The sequence below is a fragment of the Strix uralensis genome, chromosome Z (genome assembly GCF_047716275.1).
Source record: "Strix uralensis isolate ZFMK-TIS-50842 chromosome Z, bStrUra1, whole genome shotgun sequence".
Lineage (NCBI taxonomy): Eukaryota > Metazoa > Chordata > Aves > Strigiformes > Strigidae > Strix > Strix uralensis.
Window position 1 is genome coordinate 101,402,130 of NC_134012.1, and position 19,241 is coordinate 101,421,370.

At 42.8% G+C, this 19,241-nt stretch overlaps 2 protein-coding genes across 6 annotated transcripts; one reads left to right on the top strand and one right to left on the bottom strand.

The window, feature by feature from the left end:
- Window positions 1-25: 25 nt before the first annotated feature.
- Window positions 26-15,958, top strand: POLI (DNA polymerase iota). Of its 5 annotated transcripts, none has more exons than XM_074856825.1 (12): window positions 26-204; window positions 1,092-1,217; window positions 1,857-2,021; window positions 3,223-3,375; window positions 4,297-4,533; window positions 5,182-5,360; window positions 5,631-5,722; window positions 7,453-7,586; window positions 8,748-8,950; window positions 10,004-10,725; window positions 11,661-11,793; window positions 15,021-15,958. In XM_074856825.1, the coding sequence occupies exons 1-11, from the start codon at window positions 111-113 to the stop codon at window positions 11,662-11,664; spliced, it is 2,109 nt and encodes a 702-aa protein (XP_074712926.1). In that variant the 5' UTR covers window positions 26-110; the 3' UTR covers window positions 11,665-11,793; window positions 15,021-15,958. The 5 variants fall into 5 exon arrangements, with proteins under 5 accessions (XP_074712926.1, XP_074712924.1, XP_074712925.1 ...); XM_074856823.1 differs by having other exon boundaries at window positions 15,067-15,958; XM_074856824.1 differs by lacking the exon at window positions 15,021-15,958 and adding an exon at window positions 12,371-12,429 and having other exon boundaries at window positions 11,661-11,798.
- Window positions 11,360-19,181, bottom strand: STARD6 (StAR related lipid transfer domain containing 6). The gene is made up of 7 exons (XM_074856829.1): window positions 19,131-19,181; window positions 17,897-17,990; window positions 17,697-17,746; window positions 14,587-14,713; window positions 13,345-13,462; window positions 12,363-12,456; window positions 11,360-12,070 (listed from the first exon to the last, which is right to left on the bottom strand). The coding sequence occupies exons 2-7, from the start codon at window positions 17,984-17,986 to the stop codon at window positions 11,917-11,919; spliced, it is 633 nt and encodes a 210-aa protein (XP_074712930.1). The 5' UTR covers window positions 17,987-17,990; window positions 19,131-19,181; the 3' UTR covers window positions 11,360-11,916.
- Between the last annotated feature and the right edge of the window lie 60 nt (window positions 19,182-19,241).

The window sequence follows — 19,241 nt, forward strand, 5'->3', positions numbered from 1 at the left end:
CGCCGCCTCCTCCTCTTCCTCCTCCTCCTCCTCGGCGGGGCGGGCGGAGCGTGGCCCCGGCGGTGCGGGGAGCGGCTCGGCGGTGGCGGCTGAGTCAGCCCTGAGGCGGCATGGAGCCCTTCCCGCCGCCCTCGGAGGAGGAGGAGGAGGAGGAGGACTGGCTTCGCCCGCAGCCGGGCGGCGGGGCCGCTCCGCCCGCCCCGGGTGAGCGCGGGCCCCGGGCGGGGAGCGATGGCGCCGGCCGCTGAGGGGAAACCCTCGGTTCACCCCCTTCTTCTCGGCCTCTCCCGCTCGTCCCCCGGCGGGGACACACGCCCGGGGCGGGGAGGGCCCACCGGGGTGAAAAGGCGGGAGCTGCGGGGGAGCCGCCTCAGGAAAACATGGCGAGGGCCTTGTGGGCGCCGGTGGGGGGGGAGGGCCCCGCCTCGGCAGCCATAGCCCTGCCTTTCCTCTTTATTTTTTAATTATTTCTGTCATCCTGCTGGTAATCACTCTAGACTCCTCCAATTCTCCTCTGGGAACCTCAGGAGACATTAAAAACGCCACAAAACAGCAGATGGAAGTAGAGCTGGGTTTCGCTGGGACTCTTATCAACTAGTTGGGGTTTGTTTCAGCTTGGAGAAATGAACCCCTTTTTATTTATTTTCTTTTGCTTTTTTTAACTTGGCAGGGTTGTTTTCAGAGCAGGGTTTGCTGTTGGTCAGATGGTGATTTGCCATCTTCATTGGCCACCCCTGGGAAAGGCAGATATTTGATAGCAGAGTTAAAGATAGATGATTTTACAGAAATACATTAAAAAGAAGTTTCAGTATTCCACTGTGTAAGGATATTGTATCAGTAAAGTGATGTTCTAAAATACTTTGGTGAAAAATAGAGCTGGTCCTCTGCAAACAGGAGTGTTTAGTCATAAACCGAGTTGCTGTGGATGATTTACGCTCCTAAGTAATTCTAGAATTCGTATAAAACTTGTAAATTTTATATTCTTGCTGTAGTATCTGTTTATTAGGATGGAATAATTTAAAAAAAAAAGTGGTGACATCCCATGTAAGGCGGCTGGTAATTTTTAATCTGTTTGTTTACTTCCCTCGCAGCAGACCACGGCAAGTCTGTATCAGCCAGAAGCACAGCGTGCAGAGTGGTTGTGCACATCGACTTGGACTGCTTTTATGCACAAGTAGAAATGATCCGTAATCCCGAATTAAGAGCCAAGCCTTTAGGTGGGAGTTATTTCGCTGTTAATTTGGGGATGACGCGTACTCGGGCAGAAGCAATTTAAGGATGTGAATAAAGTCAGGCCGTGGCTGTGTGGTGAGATACAGGCGGTCACGCCGGCGCTGTAACCACATCCAGAGGGAGTAAAGTGCAGTCTAGACTCCACGTAGCTGGGACTACAAGATTCATAAATCCTCTTGAGGACAAGTACGGGCACTTGCCGACGTGTCTGAGCAGTTCTGGGGATTGAAGGTGGTTTTATAATGTCCGTGGGCACAGAGAGGGCTGAGCTCCACACATGAGCCTGAGTTTTTTGAGGCAGTCACGCTTCACGCATGTTTTATTCCATGCACAAGAATGAATGTGAGACAGGGTAGTGTCTGCGGTCAGCAAAGAAAGTACATTGTAAAATGACTCTTGATAAAGAGCACTTTCACGGGTAAGATTGCCTGGAAAGGCCCAAAATTAAGAGCGATATTACAATTTCTATAAACTTTTAAAATGTTCTTACCACCCAGTGATCTAAATCAAGAGATTTGTCCTTATAGTCTTGTAGAACAAGACACTCGTGTCGGCGTGGAAGTACTGTGCTCTTCTGGGAAGCACCAAGAAACCTAAACGTTAAAAACCACCTTTATTTTTAGGTGTGCAACAGAAATACATCGTTGTTACCTGTAACTATGAAGCCAGAAAACGCGGAGTTAAGAAAATGATGTCTGTCAAGGATGCTAAAGAGAAGTGTCCTCAGCTGGTGCTGGTTAACGGAGAAGATCTAACTCCGTACAGGGAAATGTCGTACAAGGTTACAGGTACAAAATTAACAATTTTTCAGAAGACAAACACTTTCTGTTAAACTCCCTGTGCACGTGCACACGCGGGCGACAGCGTAAGAGGTTTTCCTGCTCTCAAAGTTACCGGGATGAGCCTCATAGCGTGGCGATAATCCTACGATCGTGGCGATGGCCGCCCTGGCCCCGCCGTGGCCACTCTGTCCCGCCTATGGCGCTCTCTATGGTCGGCGGGATTGGCCGCTCTGGCCCCTCTAGGCCGCGCTGCGCCCCGCTTGCTGGGCCCCGCCGCCACCGGATTCCGGGGCTCGGCCGCGGAAGCGGGCGCCGGGGGAAAGGAGCTCCGCCGGTTGCGCGCGCAGCCCGCGCTCCTGGCGCCCAGCAGCGCGCCGCGGCCGCCATCGCCAGGGGGTCTCGGCCCCAGCCGTGCCCAGGAACAATAAAGCTCTTGTTGCGAGCGACGGGGGCTGGCAGCCGGGGGAGCCCCTTCCCCGCTCGTCCTTCCTCCTCCTCCTCCTCCTCCTCCTCCTCCTCCTCCTCCTCCTCCTGCCCCGGCGCCGCCGCCTCGGGCCTTGCGCCCGGTGCATGGAGAAGCAGGGCAGGATGGACTGCCCCGTGCTGCCCCCGGGCTGGAAGAAAATAAGCTGTTTGACTTGGTTGCAATCCAGGTCAGGCGCTGTAACTGCATCGTGGGATCCGTGTGCTACGTTAGGATTACGCCCTTGGAGTTCTTTAAGAACTATTTTTCTTATTTCGATACTGACTGCGGTACTAGATCTCCAACTGTGAAGCAACGGAGGACAGAACACTGAAACCTCCGAGTGGGCGAACATCTCCGATATCTCTTAATTAAATGATTTGCCAATATTGCTATTGATTAGTGCTTTTATCATTAGCAGCGTTAGCAGGAGAAATAGTAGTAACTTAAAAAGTAAAAACCCACCTAGCAGGGAAACAGATCTCCTTAGGAGAAAGTACTGCAGAGGTTAAGAACTGTAATTTCAAAGAGAAATGAGGAAAGAAAGAGATTTGGGGAGAAGAAAAGCAGATGACAGGGGTAGTTGTGGGATGATGAAATACTCCTTCACCTTTGCTAAAATAACTACCTTATTATTTTATCTTGAAGAGAACAGTTTCCTCCTCAAATCCACGTGACACCAGACATGAAAATCTGATGTTTTTCACTGTGCACATATTATCCTTGAGTATCTTTTCCTCCTAGAGTTGTTGGGGGAATTTTGTCCACTGGTGGAAAGACTTGGGTTTGATGAAAATTTTGTGGATATCACAGAGATTGTAGAGAAAAGACTAAACCAGCTCCAGCAGAGTGGATGGTCCAGAGTCAGTGTGTCTGGCCACGTGTACAACCACCAAGGTGCGTTAAAACGTTCTTCACGCTGAAAAATTTGGTAAATGTTTGTGAGGTTCAAGTATCTCTCTGCTTCTAAGTATTGTTCAGAGCTGAACAGTTGGGAACTCGTGCTGCTCTGTGCTTGGTTTCTGTATTTGAGAGCCCACTGACCACAAATATTCATCAGCGTTCCAATTAGACTGTACAAAAAATAAATCTCCGTGGCAGAGGAGCATCTACAGTGATTCAGGAGAACAGATTGTCACCGTCCTTTCTTTTCCTTTAAAGTAGTTTTACTGTACTAAGACATAGTTGTTGTCAATTGGCAAAATTGAGGTTTTTAACGAATAAAACCCAACAGAAGACGGTTTTGCCGTGGTCATGAGGGCAGGAATAGACTTACTGAGACTGAACGTGCATGCGATCGCTACGCCGCGATACGAATTTCCTGCACTAGGGAGGCAAACAGGCAGGTTTTTTTTCCTGGATTTTGAGCTATTGTGGTGGCTTTGGAGAGGAGGGAAACGCCTGGATAGTCCTCTTCCTCATTTGGCATTTGCATGTAAGAAAGGCTTGGCTGCAAGGCAGCCCTTTCAATTAAAGGTTTGTTAATCTCTACTTTGGTTACATTGGTACAAGAATCTCTGATATTTAACACTTTCCTTTGACATCTCTTAATATATTGTATTTTATATTTAAAATACTTCCTAAACATGCTTCATGGACAGTATGTCCCTGGGTTGGGACAGCAGCACTCTCCCTTTGACCAGGGTTTCGGGGAGATAAGCGTGAGGTTAAACTTAGAAGCCGTGGCAATACCACTTGACGCATGAGACCGTAATTCCTCGTACCGCTTTAACGCAATGTAAAAAATATCTAAAATCTTAGAGAATTAGCTAACTAGGTGACTTTACACACCGAACCCTGCTCGCTTTTTCTTTGCAGCTATCAACTTGCACGACACAACGCACGTAAGGTTAGTTATCGGATCTCAGATTGCAGAAGAGCTCAGGGGAGCCATCTACGCGAGACTGGGCCTCACCGGCTGTGCAGGAGTGGCCTCCAACAAATTCTTGTCTAAACTGGTATCTGGGACCTTTAAACCAAATCAGCAAACACTTCTTCTGCCTGAAAGCTGTCAAGATCTAATACGCAGCCTCGATCACATCCAGAAAGTGCCTGGTGAGTACAGTGCTGGGAGCACAGATGGCGAGCGTCCTGACAACTCTTACGATGATTAAAAAGACTGAAAGAGTAACTGAAATCATTTGAAAATCTCATTTTCGCAAGCAGGCAGCGGGGTGTGTTTAGGGTGCTTTCTCTTTTTTCATAAGCTGTTTTGAGTTTTGCTTAGCAGGAGTGAAAGCTCTTTGGGTTTCTTACTTTTTGGTCTTGACATAAAAGTCTTGCAGCACTTTCCAAGATACCTTCAAAAATACTGAAATCGCAGCTTATTTTTATTGAAGCCTAAACATCATGGTTTTAAATACAAACTTTTTTAAACCTTGCTGATTGGAAACCTTCTGCCAGTTATTAAAATGGAGCCTGACAGAATACTCTGAGGAAGTGTTTTTCCTAATTATTCCACGCCGACACCGTGCCGTTGGCCAGGAAGCCTCAGTGGAGGCCACAGACACAGACCAACTGTTGCTGTGTCCCAATTTTCTAATGGCAGATTGTAAAATTTGAATGGAAACTCGGCAAAAATATTGCTGAAAAGCCTGCACTCCAGTAGTGTAAATAACTGTCAGTACTATGCAGGTGGGGACGACTTCTATCTACATGTATATTTTCACTTTTCTGGGTATTTTTTATACACGTTTTATTTAGGCATTGGCTACAAAACTACCCAACGTCTCGAAATGCTGGGTGTTAGGAACGTGTGTGATCTCCAAGCGTTTCCATCTGAGGTGCTGGAGAAGGAACTGGGTGTTTCTGCTGCTCAGCGTATCCAAAAACTCAGCTACGGAGAAGACGACTCCCCTGTGACTCCATCGGGCCCTCCTCAGGTACAAGTATTGTTCTGAATTACTTTATAAAGAGCAAAAAGACTGCTTTTAGTTTGATACAGCTTTGCAGGACTGACCAAAATGCTGCCTTTTTGTATGTATTCTCTAGTACGACTCAAATTAATGCGTAATTCTCCTGAAGTTCAGTTGAGCTCTGAGCGCCAAAGATATCTTGGTGTTAATTCTACGCTTAATTGTGATACTCTTCTTTCCTCTTTGGAATTTTGAAGTAAATATAAAACTGAAAGGACTAATGTGGGGTTTTTTTAGTCCTTTAGTGATGAAGATTCCTTTAAAAAATGTTCGTCAGAAGTGGAAGTTAAAGAGAAAATTGAAGAACTGCTTCCTAACCTATTAGACAGGTGACTGTCTTCAGTAGCTCTGTTTGATGACTGAAATGCTGACCTGGAGGCACTTGGAGCGTATCGTAGGTTTGTCTCACACTCCACATTTCATCTCTCCACAAAATGTATTTACAGGGAGGGCACCTGCCTCTCCAACTTCCCCCTTTTGGGTGTTTTTTCTCAATTCTTGGATTGTCCTGCCCCCTTGCCCCGCTTTCCTCTTGCCAGCCCTCCCCTTCCTGCGCAGCTTCTCCCATCAGGACCTTTGCATATTCCATTTCCTGATGCTTTTCTGGTGCTTTGATTGGGCATCGCAGGATTTTGTGCATCTTCACCGATCCCTGGGAAGGACCCTCTGTTTTTTTTCTCTTTCCGTAAGCAACTTTCTGTACTTTCAGGCCCTTGGTGATCCCCATTTATGCTGCTCCACCACTTATTTTTCTGTCAGGCAAAGAACATTTTCATTTTGTCCTTCCCTTGCCCCAGGAATCCAGGCAGTAGCCAAGCCCAAGATACCTGACAGCATAGCAGGAGGATGCAGTCACTCATGTCTTGGCTCCCGTGACTTCCCCATCCTCCCTTTTGATCCCGTGACTCTCTTATTACTCCTTTTCATTAATTTATTTTATTCTAGCAGCACTGAACTGTATTTCCTGTTCTGCCACACTTCAAATTCTGATTTTTGAACCCCTCTTCTGTCAGTTCTGAACAGCCTTTGCATCCCCTGTTCTTGATTTTGATTTTTCTCTCCATGTTTTGATACTCTCTACATGCCTCTCCAAGCCTGAAAATCGTCTACAAGTCTTAAAGATTTTTATTTTGATTTTTCTCTCAATATTTTGATACTCTCTACATGCCTCTCCAAGCCTTAAATCATCTACAAGTCTTAAAGGTTTTTATTTTGATTTTTCTCTCCATGTTTTGATACTCTCTACATGCCTCTCCAAGCCTGAAAATTGTCCACAAGTCTTAAGTTTTTTATTTTTATTTTTCTCTCCATGCCTCTCCAAGCCTGAAAATCATCTACAAGTTTTAAAGATTTTTTTGATTTTTCTCTCCATGTTTTGATACTCTCTACATGCCTCTCCAAGCCTTAAAATCATCTACAAGTCTTAAAGGTTTTTATTTTGATTTTTCTCTCAATATTTTGATACTCTCTACATGTCTCTACAAGTCTTAAACATTTCCTGCGCCCACATCTCTGCAGGTCTCACAAGAGATACATCCATTTTTGTTCCATGAACACTGTGGGCAAGCAGGGTTTTACCTGCATCTCAGACATTGCGCAGTAATTATAACATTTGCAGCCAGGCTGTTTGTAGTGTCTCATTTACAACATGTAGAAGCGAGAAGTCTTTTGTAGCGAAAATACCGCCACCCCTGTGCCTTCTGGAGGGGGAAAGAAACAATTACATACTTTGAAACAACTACAACCAGCTCACCTTTTGCTGCTGAACTGGGGATGTTTCCTCAAAAAGAGCTAAAAGCTGAGGATTATACAGGGTGTAACTGCAAATATACTACTTTTAATATATTAAAGTATTGCAGACTGACCCACTTAATTTGCACTTCAGTTGAAGACTCGTCACGTTGTGTTGAACTTAAAACTGATGGGTCATTAAGGAAATCAGCCAGAACCCACAAGGTTCCCTGTATAATCAGTGGAGTAAAGCCAGAAGTTGGGAGATTTGTAATTCTTAGATGCTGAGACAGTTGCTGTAGTAATTCCAATCCCTTGTGCCCCGCAGGATCCGCAGGGATGGCAGACAGCCCCACACGGTCCGACTGACCATCCGGCAGTTCTCCTCAACTGACAAGTGGTTTAATCGGGAAAGCCGTCAGTGTGCTCTTCCCCCTCATCTCAGCCAGAAATTTGGAAAAGGTAAACTTAATATTTTTTGAAAGTATCGACTTTGTGCTCCTACCACTTCACTTCTCGATAAAATTCCGCTACTTAACATCATGATATTATTCCTTACCCTTAATATTTGGCAACTTTTTCATCACTTGTAAATATATTCTGATGAGGTGTGCTAAAACCCTACAGAACTTCACTGTAGGAATAACTTCCACAATTCTACCATGTTTTAACCCAGTCTGGCTGGATTCCAGGCAGTAAATTTGGGGGGGTGAGAATGGGAGACGGGGGGCTGCTTCTCAGATTCATAATCTGCTTTTCTCCATTAGGGATTTGAATTACGTTCTCAGTTTTATTATGTAATAAAATGTCTTTTTGATTTATCTCTGAAAATTAATAACATAAAGGCTCTTGTCCTTCTCAGAATTGAGCTTTCCAACCAGCAATTGCAATTCATTTGACACTTCATTCAGATTGGGGTGAGGAAATAAATCTGAATCACTGCTGAGTCAGCACACAGAATCCCTGTTCCCTGGATTACTCCTCGCAGAGAAGCTCTTGAAAGTCTCCAGAGTTTCGCTTCAAAATTGAAACTTCTACATCAGAGGAGACAAACAATTGCTGCCAGCTCCTATAGTGACACAAACCCCAAGAACCCCCGTAGTTATCACCCGTGCTGGGGCGGTGTTAAACACCTACATGGCTCTGCAAAGGCCCTTTTTGGTAGAATTAGATCATTTTTCAAATCTCCTCAGCTTGGCTTGTGTTCTGTAATTCTTGTCTAACCAAAGTAATCTTCACAGGTGTAAAATTAAGCTTTTTTACTGGAGGGGGGGGGGGGAAAGAGTGTTATTCAGTTCAGGACATACCTGGCAGGGCAGAATGAACATCTTGATGACTATATTGACAGATTATTTTGGAAGCCTTTAGCAGTGTTCAGAGTTTAATACTTCAGGAAATCGGGTTCCAAGATGAATAAAGGTTTCCTTAGTGTACAGAGTTATAAATATTCTCATATCGCTAAAAATAGCACTGCATTTTCAACTTAGATTGGGATTGGTCTCTTCTTTTGGTGCACATGCAAAATGTTAAAGTTTAGAATGTGAAGTTAGAAGTTTGCTTCTACTTCGCTATTTAAATCAATCTTGATTACACGTCGCTTTTTTTCAACCATTTTTGTTTTAGAAAGCAGCAACATTATATCCCCGTTGGTTGATATATTAATGAAACTCTTTCGAAAGATGATAGATGTAGATCTGCCATTTCATCTTACCCTTTTGAGTGTCTGCTTCTCCAACCTCAAAGATCTTCCTAGCAGCAAGAAAGGATCAATTGGTTTCTATTTAAAGCAGATGTCACCGCCATCAGGCTCCGGTAAACGTGTCCGGGTAAGCTGAAAGATACTGAAAACTATTCTGCAGAGAAGGAAGTTCTATGTCTGTCTTTATTTTATAGATTTAAACCTTAAATTAAGGTTTATTTGGAGTCTTCTAAGCAGGTGTTACTAGTTTGTTTTCTTAGCCAGACTGCATAAAAGAGGTTTAATACTCTCTTGAATGAGCCAGCCAGCTAGGTTATCCAGCCCCTTAATGGAAGAAAACAGAATTCACTGAGGAAGAAATCCAAACTCATGTCTTCTAAGAAATAATTGCTGAATTTTGGCTGTTCCTTCCAGTAAAATCTGCCTGTTATTCAACATTTGTGAACAACAGGGCACTTACTCGGATACTGTCATACTGCAGCATCTTTTACCTTAGATTAAAATTTCCTTAAAGCTGCTTATCATTTACCTTGTTGCTTTTATTAAGATATTTTCACAGTGAGTATTTACCTTCCTACACCTTCTCAAGTCTCCCTGCTCAGACTAGAAATTAATCAGAGTTTTAATTCGGTATTGACCGCTAGCACTAGCTTCGCATCAAGCAAGCTTCTAATTCCTAATTCCAAATTCCTAATTCCAAATTCCTAATTCCAAATTCCTAATTCCAAATTCCTAATTCCAAATTCCTAATTCCAAATTCCTAATTCCTAATTCCAAATTCCTAATTCCTAATTCCAAATTCCTAATTCCAAATTCCTAATTCCAAATTCCTAATTCCAAATTCCTAATTCCAAATTCCTAATTCCAAATTCCTAATTCCAAATTCCTAATTCCTAATTCCTAATTCCTAATTCTCCGCAGAGTTTTAAAATGTATTAATAAAATGTAACTTCAAGGTATTTGCTACTTTAAAATACAAAATGATTCCTATGTGTATGTACTTTAAGGTCTATGTTTGAAAATAAGATTTAAAAAAACACTACAGATCATGAGGAAAAAAAAAAAAATCCCTGTCTGTTAAGGAATAATTTGAAGAACTTGCTGTTAGTAAAATAGAGCTGGGTCACTAGTCGATTACACAGAACATACTTATGCTTTTTATGTACATTTTTTGCCCCAGGAAGTGGAAGATGTCTCACAAGGCGAGGGAAGTGCTTCTTGGAACCAGAACTGCAACAGCACCAGCGCTACAAAAACTAGGAAACTTTCAGAGGAAAAGCAAAGCAATATAAAAAAAGCAGGAATTCCTGACTTCCCCTTGCATTTGTCTCCTGGTGACATCGACCAGGAAGTCTTCAGGGAACTTCCAGAAGATATTCAAAAAGAAATGATTTCTGAAAAACCAGCAGGGATCCCTCCTGAGGACGTTTCGGGTGGGCTGTCAGCATGTTTTGTGGAAGCGGTACCCGGCGCTTCCCCGGCACACGGCTCCGGGGCTGGGGGTTCTCCCGAGGGTCACGGAAACCCAGGGACAAGCAGCAGCATGGAACAACAACCTACTGATGCTCTGAACTTCATGGGGAGAGACCCGTCATCTCTGGAAGCTGGAGCTGGCCGGAGTGTTCCGCGGGTGCCTGTCTTGGGTAAAGATAAGGAGGCCTTTGAAACAGCTTCCGAGGAGAAAACTTACAGCAGACAAGCAGGAATTGTATTTCCTCCTCATGTTGACACAAAGACTTTTTATGAACTACCTGCAGATGTGCAAAAAGAGCTACTAGCTGAATGGAAGAGCCAGGAACCTGCGTCCAAAACTTCCACAGATAAAGCCCCTGAAAGGCCTAAAACAAAGAAAGGAAGAAGGAATACAGCACCGTGTTTAGCACAGTCTAACAGTTTGCTAAGGTATTTTAAACCACGGTGAAACGTTTTTTTGTGAGCGACACTAAGAATCCACGCTTGAAGGCACTTTAGTTCTGAAAAGTTTACTAGAAATTGTAAAGATATGAATATTAAACATGTATTTTGATAACTTTTGACATAAAACCTGCTGGTGACTCTGTTTAACTATTAGTCCATCTTATTTTTCTTTCTTATAAATTGACATTTATCTGATGAATCTTTAGTTGCCCTAAAAATATTATAGTATGCAACTGTATTTTAGTATTCACTATTAATACCTTAACACGTTGACTGGGGGGAAGGAATTGTTACTTTAATTTTTCGTTGAGTTATACTATAGATGCAGTTAATTGTTTCTAACAACTTGGGAAGGGATCGAGCAAAGAAGATGAAAGCAATTTCCAGGCTATTCTTTAATTTGCACCACTATTTGGGTGATTTGTAATGGAAATTCCTATTCACACAGCTATCACTATTTCCTGCAGTTAACTCCTTAACTAGAGGTAGTACAAATACTAAGGGGTAACGGGAAACATTACTTCCAAATGAATCATATCACCAGCTTGTTCCTGGAAATTAGTCAGCATATAAAAAATGTTTAGGTTTGGTGCTCAGGATTCAGAAAACGACAAACAACTCTGTGTATAAAGAGCAGTTTTTAATGAGATGCTATATACAGATTCATCAGGCTTTTCTTCAAATATTTAATTCCAAAGCAGCGAAATAGGTGCTAATTACACTTGCACACTTACAGTTAATAAACATGTTTAAAATCTCTAGTACACAAGATGGTTCAGTCAAGAGTACATAATTGAGGTAAGAATTTATACAAGTGTGTTTAAAGCTATGGCAAAATTTGACTACTGGTGTATTTTAACACTGCTATAATCTCCATCACCACATTCTTATGTCTGTGTGTATATATATATTCTCTGCAGATAAAGTGCAAAAATAGTACAAAACCATGACCTGATTACAGTGAAAGCGACATCCTGTTCTTTGAAGGCCCTTCAGTGTAAATTCTTGCATCATTCCCAAGAACAGAAAAAACCAGCAGTCACCGTTTCAACAGTTAAGTTTTATATATTTCCACATAAACCACAATTAAAATAAAACATCATCATCTACTACTTTAAAAATGAATCCATGTAAGAGATACATGTGACTTAAATGCTTGTTATTTTCCACTTACGTTTAATTATGGCTCTTCAAGCCTTTCAGTCCAGCTCTCGTTTCAGTGATTAAGTTTATGAGAGTAGTAGGTAACACTGTCTCCACTACGGAGCCCGGAAGCATTCCTCCTAGTTGTGGCTGAATAAATACGACTAGCTTCGAATGCTCTGGATTCCTGGGATGAAAGGAGCAAAATCCTTCAGTTAACACTCGTTACTCTTCTCATTTGGGATGTACAAATGTTTACAATTTATAGCTCATCGCTGGTGAAATTCCTAATGTGGAAAAGTGGAGGATGTATAAAGTTTCATTTGTTTCAAAAGACAGTCGGAGTCACAAAACCGATCTGCACAAAAGTTGCCGCAGAATAAAACGAAGTAAAATTTTTTTAAAAGCTTCATGGTTTGGTAGATTTTAAGCTTTGGCTAGAGAAGACAACTAAAGATGCTAATGCTTTAAATACTTACTCAGGCAGAGGTGAGCAGACGTAGCCACAGGGATTGTTGTAGCCTCGGACACAAGAGGGAGTTGGAGGGCAGCTGGAGTATTCCACGCTGACAGCTGTAAGTCACAAAAAAACACTATCAAATTAATCCCCTTTCTATACATCCATCATACAACTCAAAACCGACCCTTTCTAACCCGACTCCAACTGCTACAGGATAGTACAAGACCCCACAACACAGTCACTGATGCGTTTAGTGATTCCATTCTGAACACAAAACGGCTAAAGGACATGAAATATTTGTGCAATTCATTCAACAGGGGTGAAAATGTCTCTGTTTAGGCAGGCACACCCAAAAGTACTAACCTTGAGACATGCTTACGCGTACCCAGGTGCTGAGGTGTGGCTCAGCTCTGGACAAAGAAGTCAGTTTGTCAGCAGATGTCGTTAATTAGTAAACACAATTGCAGGGAAGATGAGGAAACTGCTGCAGACATGCACAGTAGCAGTTAGGAGGGGTTCTTTTGTTTAGTCACCCATTACTTTTACGTAATAAAGTAAAGAATACAGCTTGAAAAATACTGGTAGGTCAGCTAAGCTCCAAGAGGAAAAAATGTTGCTTTCTGCCATGTACTTAAGGAAGAAGATGAGCACAGAAATGAAGTAGCAGTGGGGTATTTTCCTGGTTGGCCATATAGTTGTAGTATTAGTCATTTTACATTTTGTGTGTTTACAGAGCCAAACTCCAAGAGAATCAAATATGGGGCAAATTAGGGGTTTATTCTGAGAATAGTGTATTAGGCAAGTAGCATCTGGTCAGGAAGCCATCTAAATGCAGAAAAGTGGTATTAAATAAACACTGAATCTATATAATGAAATAATAAATTCCAGCTTCCTCATCCTACAACTTTTTTTTTAATTTTTCAAAGAGGCATAATAGGAGAATAAACAAATACAGTATTTTCATTATTAGGCAAAACATGCTGTAGTTACACACAACTTACAGTTAGTTGTAAGGATCCCACCAGGGTATGGTTTAACATACAGCAGGTCAACAAAATCTCTTGATGAAATCAGTCCCATACCATAACTGTGGGTTACACTGTGGTATATACCAGTGTCCTGCGAGTAAAGGTGATTTTTTTGGATTAGTATGTAAGAAGTTAAGTTGTATTTAATTGGCAAAGCAGCGTTACGTGTTGAATAATGAGTGTGTGGTAAAAACTGATGTCTATTTGTTAGCGTAAGACAACAGTTCTCATCATTAGTTAGTGCTGAACTAACTTGAGAGCACCGAAAGGGATCCTCAGTAACACAGGGAAGGGATTCACTGCCGTTCCTTGGGGCCTACATTTGCCACAGGAGTAATTTCCACGTGGAAAAAGTCAAAACGTGCCCATTTAGTATCCATGTTTGGGGGAGCTAAATGCCTATTTGCCTTCAAATACACACGCTAGATTGCACGCTGCGCTCTAGGACAAAGATGTCTAATCAGTTATGCTAAATCAGTTCCAAAAAAAAGCAGAGATGTGCCACTACATCCTAATATCTGCCCAACTCAAGCAGATCCAGGCAGAGGAAAGTGAGAGAGACGTTCAGGGAAGACAAAAATGGGAGGATTTTTTTTTTGCCCCCAGTTTAGGGAATACTTTCATACACTTGAGCCATTGATACGTGTGGAATACGTCCTGCGGCCTCTCTCCACCACGCACAGGGTGGTTAGACCAAAGCCAGCTAACACAGGACTGATATTCTTCACAGGAATTCCCTGCAGAGTGCCTGGGACAAAGCCCCAAGCAACTAGAATTCAGAACACACAGTATTTCACAGTGCTAGAACAGCACCAATTCCATTTGCCTGTTGCCTTTAACTTTGGTGATTTTTTTTTTTAATTTGTATAAATTATGCTCACTGAGAGAGGAGCTTTCCCTCCATTTTGTTGGCGTTGTGTCTCCCCCTGCTCTCCGTGGACGCTTCTGTTGTTTCCCACAGACCGGATTTGAGGACATTTATTTCATAATAAATACTTAAATTTACCCTAATTTTTAAATTACCCTAAATATTTAACTGCTAAGGGGAAGGGTGCATTTCACACCCATTTCACCTAAGCAGCAGGTTCAGTTTTTACCGACCCAGAAAGCATTTTGCATTAAGAGCCTTCATCATCCAAGTAGAGGTCTTTTTAGTCACCATAATTCATGCAGAAAGAGTTAAAATAAAATCTTTGTATTAAATTATCATATTACCTGGTCAATCCTTTCTAACAGCTTGTAAGACTGTAATGCTTTGTCCCATTTGTTTCGATATTCAGGAAGATACATAAAAGGAATAATTTTACTAGGGACTTCCTTAATTATCCCTTCTCCACGGTATCTAGATTGTGTAAAAAAAATAGATATTGAATTCACATTTATGAACTGGAAAAGTAAGTTACACAATAACAAGCATTTAGCAGTTGGGGATGTCAGGCTATAATGAGGTAAAGCACACGAATGTGGTTGCACTTGATGGATTGATTAAAATTCAAGTAGTAATAAAAATTATTATTCTGTAATTGATTTTTGAGACCGTTACCTTCTTGGCACCAAACATTTTAAACGAATTCTTTGCGAGCTGTTAGGTAGGAGGCTGTTAATTTAAATATATGCAATTCATCTATTGATTTATTTTTTCTACGTAGGTACTTTCAATCCATTTTGACACCGATTGCAAATCTTCTATTCTAGCACATTCTGACACTTCAACTTTTGTTCACGATCTTCTGAAGAGTTCAAGGGAAAGTTCACAGCGGGGAAGAGCGGCCTCTCACAAGGAAATGGGAAATTCCTGTGATGCTGGGAACTGCTCCCGAAGGCTGAGAGTTCTCACACCTAGTTCCTGGAGAAAATGTGAATCCCTACAGTAAGCCCTCAGCAATGAAACGCCAAGGTGAAGGATGCTGCGTGAGGACGGAGGAGCTCAAAGCAGACGACGCTCCAAACAGCGTAAGAAACTTGAAATCAGATTTACAGGCCCCGACGACGCACGAGTGTTAAGTCAGAAAGAGCAAAGACGGCCGAGTTCAAACCGAGACACGGAGGCTCTGTGAAATCACGGGTCTGTTTCTTCACTCTGCCTTGGTGGAGCACACACAGTGTAGGCGTACAGCTCTGCGCCAGAAACTGGCTTCTCCACTAACTACAGCAGCTCCGACAGCGAGGGAAAACATTCTAATGCCTCCTCAAAACAGCGAACGTAAGCTGGGGCAGGACCAGTTACAACCAGCATATTAATATTTGGATACGCCCTGGATTTCTGTAACTCCCATGAACTTATGTTTACCAATCTCCTAAGCAGCTCTCGCCTGCATCCTGTAATAGCTTCTCTCCTAAACTCAGTGCAAGTCGTTAATCAGGACTCCTAGGCAAGGCTCAAAGACACGGTTGCTAGACTAAAAGAAAGGGCACACTTGTGAAAAATCTCGATTTCCAGCTTTTACAGTGGATTATTGGAGCTGGAAAAAGAGGAAGTAAGCCTAGGAAAGACCGCTTGGATCACCAAATCTAGTCTAGCTTCGAAAAACTGACACACGGAGCTCACTGTCTTGAGCTGAGGTGACATAATTCCAAACAAAATCTATTCAGCCTTGAACAACCAGCTTAATGCTTCCCTGAACTCTGCTGAAAATATTTCACCTGACTGAAGGAAGGATCCCTACTGCCTTTCACTGCCAGATCCCACACCGATTTCTTTCAGCAAGTAAAGCAAACTGTTAATACTCCTGCCAATTAAAAAAGAAACCGTCGTTTGTGATACGTGGTTAATAAATATTCCACGTCAAACTGAAAATGGGAACTATTATACTTTTGCTCCTAGAAACAGCTAGTATTCCTTCAGAAAAGACAGGCTAGGGACCAGTACTGCTCGTTTATGTGACAAAGATTTGTATGAAAATAAATAAAAGATTCTGGCTCCCGGTACCAAATGGCAGAAAACACGATGATGCTTCTCCTAACTGCAAGGGACTTGCTACATCCAGATCTGAGTACAACTGAAAATGGCTTCGCACCCGACAGACTAAAACGTACCTTTTTTCCTCCACAAAAACAAATCAGGCACATTCCTAGGAATTCTAAGCAGCCAGACTCCCACTCCCTCACATCCACCTGTACTGAAGTAAGATCTGAAATACAATAATAATGCCACATACAAAGTACGCAAATTTTTATGAAGATAACAGTGCTTTTAATATACTCTAATGAAATATTACACTATTTTCCATTATAATACTGTAATTCTTCAGTAATACTAGTGATAAAGCATTGTCTTCTGTAATTAATACCTTCTTTGCTCAAACCTTCAGAAATAATTAGAAAACCAAGCAAGACTTTTGGATTTCAAACACCACTAATCACAAACATCTCATCATACTGAGAACAAAGAAGAATGAGATGCAAATTTTCTCTAATGCCTATTTGCCTAGATTGGCATTTAATGTAATTTAATACTCATTAGGTTTGTTTTTTTTTTTTAAAAAAAAGAGAGAAGCTAAGGCCCTGTTGCAAGCCTCCTCTTTTCCTCTGCTTTTGCACACTTCTCTTCAGTGAGATTTTTTTTTTCCCCCTGGTTTAGTGAGCTGAATCACCTTGGTAAACAATCAGCTGAGTGCCACAGCCACCATAAACGAGAAGCAGGATTGCAGAGCCAGGAGAGGGGCAGGGAAGAGGAGGGGAGGACTGTAAAGAGTAGAGCCAAGTCTCTCAGTGAGAACAAGCCATGAGATCAGCTTAGCCAGCCTCACCTAACTCCACCCTTTGGGCCAAACCTAGCTGCTTCACAGCACAGAATTCATCGCTCGAGAGAAGCGAGGACAGATGGAGTTGCTGCTCTGGAGATTATACGACCTTCTCATTCTTGGTACAGCTAATTCAGTCTCAGGTGCCAGAAAGAAAAAGGTACAAAGGACAGATAAGGTAGAGCATGTCTGCATGTTTGAGTATCGGTCACTGCACAACTACGAGGGGGTGAAAAGTGAAGCTCAGCTGCTAAGAGGTAATAGCTTAAATAGAATATTCCACCAGGAAGAGTCACTGACTTCAGGCCAAAAAACTGTGACTTCAATTATTGCATATTACTGTTATATGGTATTTAATTTTCACAGCACATTTGGAAATTGCTTAGGAAATCCATCTCTTGTATTCCAGCCCCACTGCTGACCCAGCGTAACTACAGCACCAAATCCTCTCTACAGCTAACAAAGCTAAACACTTTTATGAAGGACAGAACATGGTTAACTTTTCCATTTCCATCGTGGGTGTCACTGCTCAAAAACCATGTTGTTATTCGTTACAATGACAAACAAAATGTAAATACTTACATATTTCCTGCATACTCTTTTGAAGGCTTTGAAGAAACTGTAACATTTTTCTCAAAGCAGAAAAAGGAAAAATAAAAACTTAGCAGTTGATAAAGAGTTATCGACTAATTTTTAAAGGAAAACAGTTTTAAACACTTTTTGCAACAAAACATATTTAATAAAAATAACTTCATAAACCATATTAACTAAGATTTTCTTACTGAAACTTTTATCACTCTCCATCCTGAAGTATCTTGACTGTATGATAAAATTTTCTCTGAAACTTCATCTGCAATTTTCTTATAGTCCATTTATCTGTAAAGATTTAAAACCAATTAGCTGGTATATGATAAAAGCATTTCTTAAAGAGCAAAAAACATGAGCTCATTCCTGTATTCTTGCCACAGGCTTTAGTACACATTAACTGAGTATTTCCATCAAATAAACTTTTTAGTCATCATAATCAATTTCAGAAAAAAATAGTCATTATTTAAACAGAAATCTATAACTGACTTCCAGTCTGGGCTACTGAGAAGTAGCTGTTGGTGTGGATCTTGAGAATGAATTACAGCATCTAGTGAGGCACAGCCTTCACTCTGTATTAAATCCATCATTACTCCACATTAAATCTTCCCCTCCTGATACAGTTTATCACCTCAGAGTCTGATTCTGCCTTGCTTAAGTCATTAGACTAGTAGCCAACTTGTGTAGTTAAAACACTTGAGGTTCCAATAACTGAAGAGAAGTTTCTCTTCACTCAGAGCTTTGTGCAACCAACATCTAGGCTGTGCTATGGGGGAGGCTTTGGCAAGCAAGAGGCTTGTCTCTAGTAGGCAGGCTTGCAGAAGCCACGCTTACCAAGACAGCCCTTTGCAGCCCAACCCAGCCCTCCCCAACGCTGACATCTCCTGGGGTGCTGCACCTCCAGACCTCCCCACCCTTTTTTCCCCAACACATTCAGCTCTTTTTCATAAGACAAACTGCGGTCCTCAGGCCAGCACTGAACATTTCTGGACTAGTCTCTCACACAAAGTTAACCTCATACCTAAACCTTTACGGGGCTGCCTCGTGTAACGGGTGGGCACAGCCTTTTCCTGCGCTGCCTCAGTGACACCCTGCGGAATTTAGCCAGGTGCTCGGTTTGCAGCCCCGAAGGAGGACTGCCCGCCGAGGGCTACGGAGGAGCACACACCCTCAGCCGGGCATAAATTCGCGGCGCCTCCGGCGAGGCGGTAGGCTGGCTGAACCCATCACCACACGCAGCCCCCGCTCAGGGAGCGCTGAGGAGAAACCGACCGCCGCGAAGGCCTGGCTGGCGCGACCCTCACCCGCGCGGAGTCAGCCCTGAGGCAAGGCGGGCTGCCCGCCCCCCACCCCCCTCTCCGGCGGAGGTAGAACCCCGAGTGAAGCGGGGACTGAGGGCAGGAGGAAGAAAAGGCGGCGGCGGGGACTCACCTCAGCGGCGCGGAGCGGGGAGACCCACAGCGCCGCCTTCCCGCCTTCCCGCCGCGGGGCATGCTGGGAGCTGTAGTCCCGGCCGGCTTCGCCTACACCTCCCGCAGGGCC

Excerpts from the sequence above, each read along its gene's own strand:
- STARD6 (XM_074856829.1), bottom strand. The coding sequence starts at position 17,986 with ATGGACTATAAGAAAATTGCAGATGAAGTTTCAGAGAAAATTTTATCA. Across the intron at positions 14,714-17,696 it reads AAAGAGTATGCAGGAAATAT|ATACCGTGGAGAAGGGATAA; the intron begins GTAAGTATTTAC and ends TACACAATCTAG. Across the intron at positions 12,457-13,344 it reads TGGGATCCTTACAACTAACT|CTGTCAGCGTGGAATACTCC; the intron begins GTAAGTTGTGTG and ends TGTGACTTACAG.
- POLI (XM_074856821.1), top strand. The coding sequence starts at position 111 with ATGGAGCCCTTCCCGCCGCCCTCGGAGGAGGAGGAGGAGGAGGAGGAC. Across the intron at positions 2,022-3,222 it reads AATGTCGTACAAGGTTACAG|AGTTGTTGGGGGAATTTTGT; the intron begins GTACAAAATTAA and ends TTTTCCTCCTAG. Across the intron at positions 5,723-7,452 it reads CTTCCTAACCTATTAGACAG|GATCCGCAGGGATGGCAGAC; the intron begins GTGACTGTCTTC and ends TGTGCCCCGCAG.